General features: G+C 41.0%; 1 protein-coding gene across 4 annotated transcripts; it reads right to left on the bottom strand.

The window, feature by feature from the left end:
* Positions 1–1,433: 1,433 nt before the first annotated feature.
* Thg1l (tRNA-histidine guanylyltransferase 1 like) lies at positions 1,434–8,081 on the bottom strand. Of its 4 annotated transcripts, none has more exons than XM_010622278.3 (6): positions 7,879–8,081; positions 6,910–7,086; positions 5,998–6,167; positions 5,272–5,360; positions 3,952–4,059; positions 1,434–2,886 (listed from the first exon to the last, which is right to left on the bottom strand). In XM_010622278.3, exons 1-6 carry the CDS (start codon positions 8,067–8,069, stop codon positions 2,725–2,727), a joined length of 897 nt encoding a protein of 298 aa, XP_010620580.1. In that variant the 5' UTR covers positions 8,070–8,081; the 3' UTR covers positions 1,434–2,724. The 4 variants fall into 4 exon arrangements, with proteins under 4 accessions (XP_010620580.1, XP_010620581.1, XP_019062801.1 ...); XM_010622279.3 differs by lacking the exon at positions 7,879–8,081 and adding an exon at positions 7,716–7,846; XM_019207256.2 differs by lacking the exon at positions 7,879–8,081 and adding an exon at positions 7,512–7,690.
* Positions 8,082–8,550: the final 469 nt, after the last annotated feature.

The following is an 8,550-nucleotide window of genomic DNA, read 5'->3' as shown; positions in this document are numbered from 1 at the left end:
CTTGGTCCCTGCCAGAGGGCGTGACGCGTGGCTGCGACCCGCTAAACAGCTCGACGCCAAACTAATGGTAAATCCGCTTTAACGCAGTGTTTTCCCGTCCGTACTGCTATCATTTGGCGTGTTTGTTAATACCCCAAACTCTCCGGGGTGGATCCTGGATTGACAGGTTAACATCCTTGGGCGTTTCCTTGCTCGTTAGTACTGCAGTGTATACCTAGCTTGAACTGGAGGGAAGGGCAGTGTGTGTCTCAACTTGCATTCATCACGAGTACTGGGGCAGGGGTGGGCTTAGCCATCGTAGTCTGAAAATTTTTAGTTGTCGGCTTTTCTGCAGCATCCTTATTTCCTTTGCCTATAAAGAAGTTTGCACTAATGACCGAGAGAACGTAGTGTCAATGAAAAATCATTTACTGTTTTCCGAGCACTGCTGAAGAACTGGAGGCGGTGAGGATTCACAAGATCTGATCTGTTCCAGTTTCTACTTTGTAGCTTTAGTTCAGCAAAACGTGTTTTTTGATGTTAAAATGAGTCTCCTCTAGATACAGTATTACTTCCACATCCAGAAAGGCCAAGGTGTTTCCAGTCACTTACAAACCACAAAAATCAATTCTAATTGCCAATGCTCTCCCAACTATCAACTGGTATTAACTCTACTGGTTGCTTTTTTGTGTATTTGTTTCCTTAACATTTGGAAAAGAACACCCAGAGAATACTGTAGAGTACCTTAGAGAGCAAGATAAAAATTAATGTACAACAGTGAATTGTGCAGTGGAAGGAATACATATCCCCACAAAGATGAAATAAAAACTATCAAGCAGCAGCTTCTAGTTAATGTTGTTACCGGTTTCCTTATGGCACTGGTATTAAATCCCCATTTATTACTGTTTAAAACCTCCTGCCTGAGCAAAACTCAAATTTACAGAACTGCTGGGAATTCACGAGTGTTCATCTTCTCTTAACAAGTGGAACGATGGGCTTTATAGTGTCTCATGAGACCCAGAGAAAGCACACATTTCCTGTGGGTGAATTTGTCCTGAAACTTTGTAGTTTAATGCCCACTTGGCCGCATTTCATATAAAGTGCTATCAATTTGCCATTAAGTAAACCTTGCCAACCAAGAACTACATTTTTTACTGTTCATCTGGCCTATCAGTATACTGAGGGCCTGGTTTGTCCAAGGAGCTACACATCGACCATATGCGTCAGAAGCCCAAAGCCTCTGGGGTAAAACATCAGACTGATGAGCCCCAGATATTCCAGGAGCCTCAAATGAGCATTTAAAAATACAGATTCCAAGTAATTTTTTTTCAATCTGTAGGTGTGTGAACCTGTTTAATGCAGATATATGCATCCTAGCTTACCCAAAGACAGACACTAAAGTGAGACTTACATACTCTATTCGTATTATGAAATAAATGAGTAAGTAGCCCCAGGGAGTTGAAGTCTTTATTTTTTTCTCAAAGAGGTTTTAGCAGTTACCAAACACAAGCTGTATCTCCTCTTCCTGTGGAGTGGGGGAAAACAGGAAGGAAAAAAATGGCATCGACAGATGGGGTGTCAATTAGTGATGGATGAGGCCAGCCGTTGCTCTTTAAAAAATACATTTTCTTCTTGGCTATAAATTCTGCCATCCGAGACCAGGCGCTGGGACGTGGGCTGTCTCTTAAATGATTCTTAATAGAACCAAATAATCTTTGTGCTCTAAAATATGAAACAGGAACTGGAGGAAATGGGAGTTATCACCCCATAAGCCCATGACTCCGGCTTCAGATTCTAACAGCTTGGTAATATGAGATTAACACTGTTGTTCTCTGCTGGTCCTCTCGCACGTGGAGTTACTGACTTCCCTGACATCTGCTACCTCGGACCCCAAGAGGCATGCTGAGCCCTCTGCTCTTGAGTTAAGTTTCACAGTTCTGATTATATACAGGCTACTTGACAATCTTTCATGAAGTCCAACGAGACGACAGCTTTTAAAATGGTATCAAGAGGACAGAGAGTAAATGTTTCATCCTCGTGCATGCATTCTCACAGTTTCTTCCTCGCATAAAGACATACACTTCTGCATGGAGAGGTAAATGCCTTTGGAAACTCTGGCCCTGGCAAGATCACATCATCATGATTAAAATTCCATAAAATCAACACATGGGATGTGTGCACAAGGATATGCAAACCTCTACTCATTTATTCAGCCAGTCAGGAACCTGGAGACTGAAAGCCCCGAGTTTTCCCTGGAATTTGTGAATTTAGAGGCCTCAAATAGATGTGGACCCACATTTATCTTTAGGTCTGTCAGAGATGAAAGCAGTACATGGGTGGCAGACGTGAGATTTTTCAAAATCACTGGGTTCTCTACTTAGAGCAGGTGGGAGAGAGTAAAGTTTGGGCTCTTCTTCTATCAGAGATGAAAAGAGCTGACAAGTTTGTATAAGACTTATGTCACAATCTAAAAATGATTCATCCCTCAAGGCATGAAATAGTTCTTGCTTTATAAAAATAGTACCACGATTAAAAAACCAAAAAAACCAAAGAAGTCACGTTCTAGCATTGCAAAAAGGGGGTTCTGCTGAAGCAGAACAAGAGGCATCACCCTGTTCATTCCTGCCTTCCCCGTTCCTCCCATCTTGAGTCATGTCGCCCTGGCAGTGTCTGGATGGCACGAAAGCTAGGATCACCTAGGAAGAGACCTTGCATGGTCAAGCGTGCCAGACTTAGAGTGAAGGGTCAGCTGTCCTCATCAAGGACCTCTGGATGTTCTTTCCAGAAAGCATCTCCAATGATATCGCAGTGTAACGGCACTGGCTTCGTCCTGGTCCGGGTCACTGCCATCTTTTTTCCTTCCATTTCTGCTGGCAGCTTAACTTCTTTTGTCATGACTTCATCCACCTACAGGTAAAGAGTGGTGACAGTTAACTCGACAGTGGTGTGGGAGAGAAGGGGAGGACGTGGGGGAAGCTTGCTTTTATTTACTTCTGACTGCCTCATTTTCAACAGGCACCAACCTCTTTATGAACACAAACATGTTAAAAAAAAAAAAAAAGGTTATGTTGCTATAGTTTGAAAAGTGATCTTGGAATCAGGCACGTTGGCCCATGCCTGTAATCCCCATACCCTAGGAGGCTGAGGCAGGTGGATTAAAAGTTCCAGCCTAGCCCAAGCAACTTTGTACTTAGGAAGGCCCTATCTAGAAAAAGAAAAAAGTGACCTTGGCAACAAAGAAGGGATTTTTATGTTTCCCGTGAGCGATGACTATAGAATTAAAGGTATTTCTCTTTGCCCATTTGCATTAACAAGTATCCGAGGCTTCCAAAGAACAAATGTGTTTTGAAAATACTGTATTAATGAGAGCTGAAGCTGCCAGTGGAATGACTAGCTCTCCACGTATCCTTCAGTACTTGCAAACATTCACAAAAAGTCATTTAACAGAGAAGGAAATGAATTTAGAAAAATAATTAAACAAACAGCCAATGAGAGAGAAAATTTTGGTAGAATTAAGGATTTAGGCAAATGCAAATGCAACGACTCATCACAGAATAATAAGGTAAATGTGAATGGAGACTCTTTGGAAAGTAACAGAACCTGCACATGTAATATCTCTTAGTGCTTCATTATAGTTCTTCCTTATAGTCGTCATGGCTAGATGAACCATTTAATGATATTCTCCGGTGTGGGAGAAAATATTTTTAAATGTTCTATGAATGCAAAAATCCTTGTATCTTTACCCATTTAAAAAAATGGCACATTTGATATAGGGAGCGCTTATGACACAAAGACAAGTATGCTAATTTTAAAATTCTGTACTAATATCTATGCAATGACGATTTCTAGACTACAGCTGACTGACAAAGTCAGGGACTAGAGTCATAGCAGCAGGCAGGACAAAGCCTGGACTGGACACAGGTTCTCTTTCTTTGCCTGATCCTCATTTTCCTTTGAACACAACAGCATTACCTTCTGCCATATCAGCACAGTCCCTTTCCTGTACATCAGCGGCTCGTTGTTGTAGTTGACATTGAATTGAGAAAACAAAATCTCATTCTTGTCTGCTGCAAGAGTTCCCTGAGAAAATAGCACCAACAGATGTAAAAAGCTTCAGACGCCATTGTAATGCCACCTCTATACCACCTAAACATCGAGGAACAAATCAAGAAGTGGAAGGATGCTACCTAACATCTTATACTAATGAATTTTCATTTTAAGTACAATTTGAATCTTATTTAGATATTCACATTCACATGTGGATAACTTTATAAGTTAAGGCTGTGAGGAGGTTGAAGGAACAAATACTAATTAATATCTAGTATGCACATAAACTTTATGTTCATTTTTCTTATTTTATCATTATACCATCTCTATTTTAAATATAAGAAAACTGAAGCTTAGGAAGATTATGCAAAATGCCCAAGGTTGAAGGCTGTCTTTATTCTTCTACTAAGAATCAAAAATATGAACTTGGCTTTTCCAAACTGGACATATCTACTAGTAGTCCCAATGTTGTTGTATATGTCTTCATCCTTAGTACTACTAAGAATAGCAATCCCTGACTAAATATAATTTCCCAGGTATTGGACCAGGAGCTATTACATGTAACCTCACTTCATACATTCAATCACCCCACAAGCAGCATGTGGTCTAATAAGAAACACCAGGATTTATAAGCACTTATAGTGTGCCTTCTACTTTTGTGTTTGACGTACATTGTGCCTTTAAATTCTCACCATAAACCTACTAGGTAGGAACTATTAATTTCTACATTTTACTTTTCTTTTTGGTACCCGGGATCAAACTCAGGACCCTGTGCTTGTTAAGGCAGGCAGCGGCACCACTGAGCTAAATCCCTAGCCCTGTATTTTACTTACAAAAACCAAGGCAGACAGTGAGAAAATGAAATAGAATCATGATTCAAGTATTGTTGCCTGACCCCAGAAAGAACACGGACTCTTACTATACACAGGGGTTCTAAACCAGAAGAGCACAGGCTCTGAATGAAGATGTTCAGGATACAGCTGTAGCCAAGGGTCAGCAAGTAGGAATGCTGAGCCAGTGTTAGTGAGTCCACTTTTCAGCAGAGGGCACTGAGGCTTGGGGAGAAGTAGTAATTCACTCAGGCTTACAGAGCAAGCAAGAAGCAGAGTGGTTATCGTTATAATTTTTATATTTTCAAAATGAAGTTGTAAAGGGAGCTAAAGACGAACATAAAGGGAACATAAAAAAGTGTTGTGGGAGATACTACAGTAAACTGTCCCCAGCTGAAGAGTAAGATCTTTATACCTTTAATCTCTCTTGAGCTTGTTCAGGTGTTAATCCAGATTGTTGTATAAGTGTCCAGTAAACTGTATTATAAAGATTATTGATGTGACCTGTGAGAACAACGTAAGTTTACATACACGGAATCTTTGTCCAATAGTCACACTTTAAGAAGTCCTACGTCTCTCCTCTCTAAAGATCTCATAGACACTTAGTGATTTACTCCATGTCCTACACAGAGATGAAAGAGGCAGGAGCAGGCAGGAAAAAACTTACTGCCTAATAGCTTTCTTTGGCCATTTCATTTATGTTTTACACAAGTCTGCTAACTTAGGTGCTAATTTTAGAAATCCTTTCAAAGTTATGTGATTTATTCCAATATCTTTTCCGGTCATTGTGGCAAAATCAAAATACACCACATGAGTAAAAACTATACAAACATCACAGCAACAAAAGGCAGAGGCCACAACACAAATACCTACTGAGGCTGGCATGAATATAAATGCATAAAGCAGTGTGTGACCCCAGGGGAACTACAGACCGGAACACTGCCTCACATGTGCATGTGTGTGCAAAGGTCACTGCACAGGCTGTGCCTGATATAAGTGAGAATGCAGACAGTACTGACACCTTTCTGATTTAAAAAATAATTGTATTTCACACAAAATAGACATTAGCAAACCTGTATCTGACTGACACCTTTAATTCACAGAATTTATGGTTTAAGTCTGTTTATTTGGTGCCACTTACAATCTGCTTGCCGCCAGCTGAGGTAGTCCTTTAAGGTCTGGTTGCTAGGATACAACACAACTCTTCCATCAAAGCCTGGGGGATACAGAAGGGGCTGATCCTCAAAATAATCCCGCCAATAGAACACATAGCTGGAGGCGAACTGGGAGGCCACGTGAGTCATGAACTTACTTGGAAATACAAAGTACATTGGATGGAACAAAAAAAGAGAAAATGTATGATATTAATTCAACACCAACATACAGTCTGTGGGTACAACAGAGAGGTTACACAAACTTCCCAAACAGCCAGGAGATAAAATACATTGGCTAAGGAAAACCATTCTAATATCTTGTTTATACATTTTAACTTGCCAGTCTGGTTATTTGCTAATACCAAATTTTTCTCTGTAGGATGTGACAGAAATTTATGATTCAAGAATTTTAAAATTTGTATTGTTGTTAGTCTCTGCAGAAGGGAAACCACTACTTTAGAAAACACACCAGTGTTTTGTGTTCTATGAAGAATTTTAATACTGCTAAATTAAACATCAAATTTATACACTTCATACTGTGATCTTCCTTCAGTGAAAGTTTAAATTATATTGTAATGAATATAGAGACTGACACTGGCCAAAGTCAATCTATGAGTCATTAATATCCCATATTTATGGTCTGTTTCTATTGCAAATGCTTGGTGCCAGGTCAGTGTAGAAGCTAAGCTGATGAGGCATGGAAGGAAAAGAATGAGTAAAAGAAAGTATACAGAATGTTTAAGTATCAGATCAAGGAATACAATCTAAACAGGAAATATATATTCACCCTGCAGCTGCAAATACTGCAGACATTATCTGTAGTGTGTAAGCCAAGATGGACAGGAAAGCAGATGCTGACAGGAAATATTCGGAAGGAAGGAAGCAGGCCACAGGACTACCTGGCTCTTCTTTTAAACCAGTTGGTGTTCCGCTTGAACACAAAGCTGTATTCATCACTCTGTCCATAAGCAATGACAATATCTTCCAGTTTTTCCATTACAGTCTGAGCACATTTGGTCATCAGGCGGAGAGCACGGCTATCATTGGGTTTTGCAAAGCTGTGCTTCTCAGCAAACCTTCACAGAACAACAAGAGGGAAAAGGATGTAGATGGTAGCAACACAGACCACTGAGGTGATTTTAAGAGGAAAACGCTGTAACAATGACACTACTACTAGCTACAAACGAATCCACTTCCTTAAGAAATGTAGTTTCTTATTCTAACTCTTACTCCGAGAATCACGCTTGCTACATTTCAATTTCTTTTTCTGTGAACTGGGGACCCAGTTTTTACCTCATTGGGCTTTCCTTAAGACTAGGGGGAGGAAAAAAAATAATTATGCCTGGTTGTATTAAGTGGTCGAAAATGTTATGGTTATTAGTAATAGCCTTTTAAAATGAAATTCTCAGTCTTCTTTTTTTCCTTTTAGAATATATTCTGTTACTGGCAATGAAACAAGGGCACGCTGTATATTACTGCCCACTGCAAGGCCTACACAAACCTTTAAACAGTACTCAAAGATACCCAGCAGGATAGCGAGGCTGTTAGCTTAAGGGTTTACTGCACCAGGGAGTGAGTCTCCCGGTCCCCCTCGTCCTCCTTTGACCCTAGGTCCTTGCAGTCTGGTCCCCGCTCATTTAAATGAGGCCCTTCAGGTAAGCTCTTTACCAGGGGAGCACACTGCCCCTTTAACTACCCTGACTACCTAGGCATGAAAGCCCAGACACAGCAGCCGACGGGGACGCTCAACGCTGAGGGCTCATTGGCTGCCGCATTGCTCTGGTAACCACGCGGGGAGGGGCTGAGAGGAAAGGTGTCGGATCCCGGAAGCGCCGCACATCACGTGATGCTGTGCCGCGCTAGCTCACCCATGGAAGTTCTTGCCATCCAGCCTCACTACTACCCAGCAGTGGGGTAGGCAGGTGTCGTCAGCCTCGAAGTTCCGCACGTATTCAAACTTGCTTTTTGCCATGGGCACTCCCAATCTCAGGTACCGTCTAAGAGTGACGGAAATAGTGGCCAAGCAATACTGAACCTTAACGGAGTAGGAAGCCCACATAGAGCCGGAGGAAGGGAGAGGCCTAGGTAGCCCCGCCCCGGAAGTTCCTGCGGCTCTGCATGGCCCCTCTAGCCAGAAAGGAGGTCATCAGCTCTCTGGCTTTTCCTTATCTTCTTAGAGTTCTTCAAAACAGAGGGATTTTTTTCCCTCATACTGTCCAGCTAGCTCTCCTTTCTTTCCCCTTTCTTCAGAAAGTCACTCTCACGGCGTTTAAACTTTCTTTTCTGACCAAGTTTGAAAGTATTGCTGTGAATTTTTTGCTCTTTCTAAATAGTATTAACTCACTGTAGAAAATATGGATATAGCGAATCAACATTAGCATTTATTCTGGTCCCTTCTCTTTGTGTATTTAATTCAAACAGGGAACACATAAAACCAGAGTCTTTCGTTTGTACAATTTTTATGTTTTTTCCAAAGAGCTGGATTATTTTCCAATGTCAGTGATTAGTACAAAATGCAATTTCTAAAAGAAAAATGGACC

This window comes from Fukomys damarensis, unplaced genomic scaffold (genome assembly GCF_012274545.1).
Source record: "Fukomys damarensis isolate Sample0158 unplaced genomic scaffold, DMR_v1.0_HiC HiC_scaffold_9, whole genome shotgun sequence".
In the NCBI taxonomy this organism is placed as follows: Eukaryota; Metazoa; Chordata; class Mammalia; order Rodentia; family Bathyergidae; genus Fukomys; species Fukomys damarensis.
The sequence above is the reverse complement of the archived record's forward strand: the minus strand, read 5'-3'. Positions and strand labels throughout refer to the sequence as shown.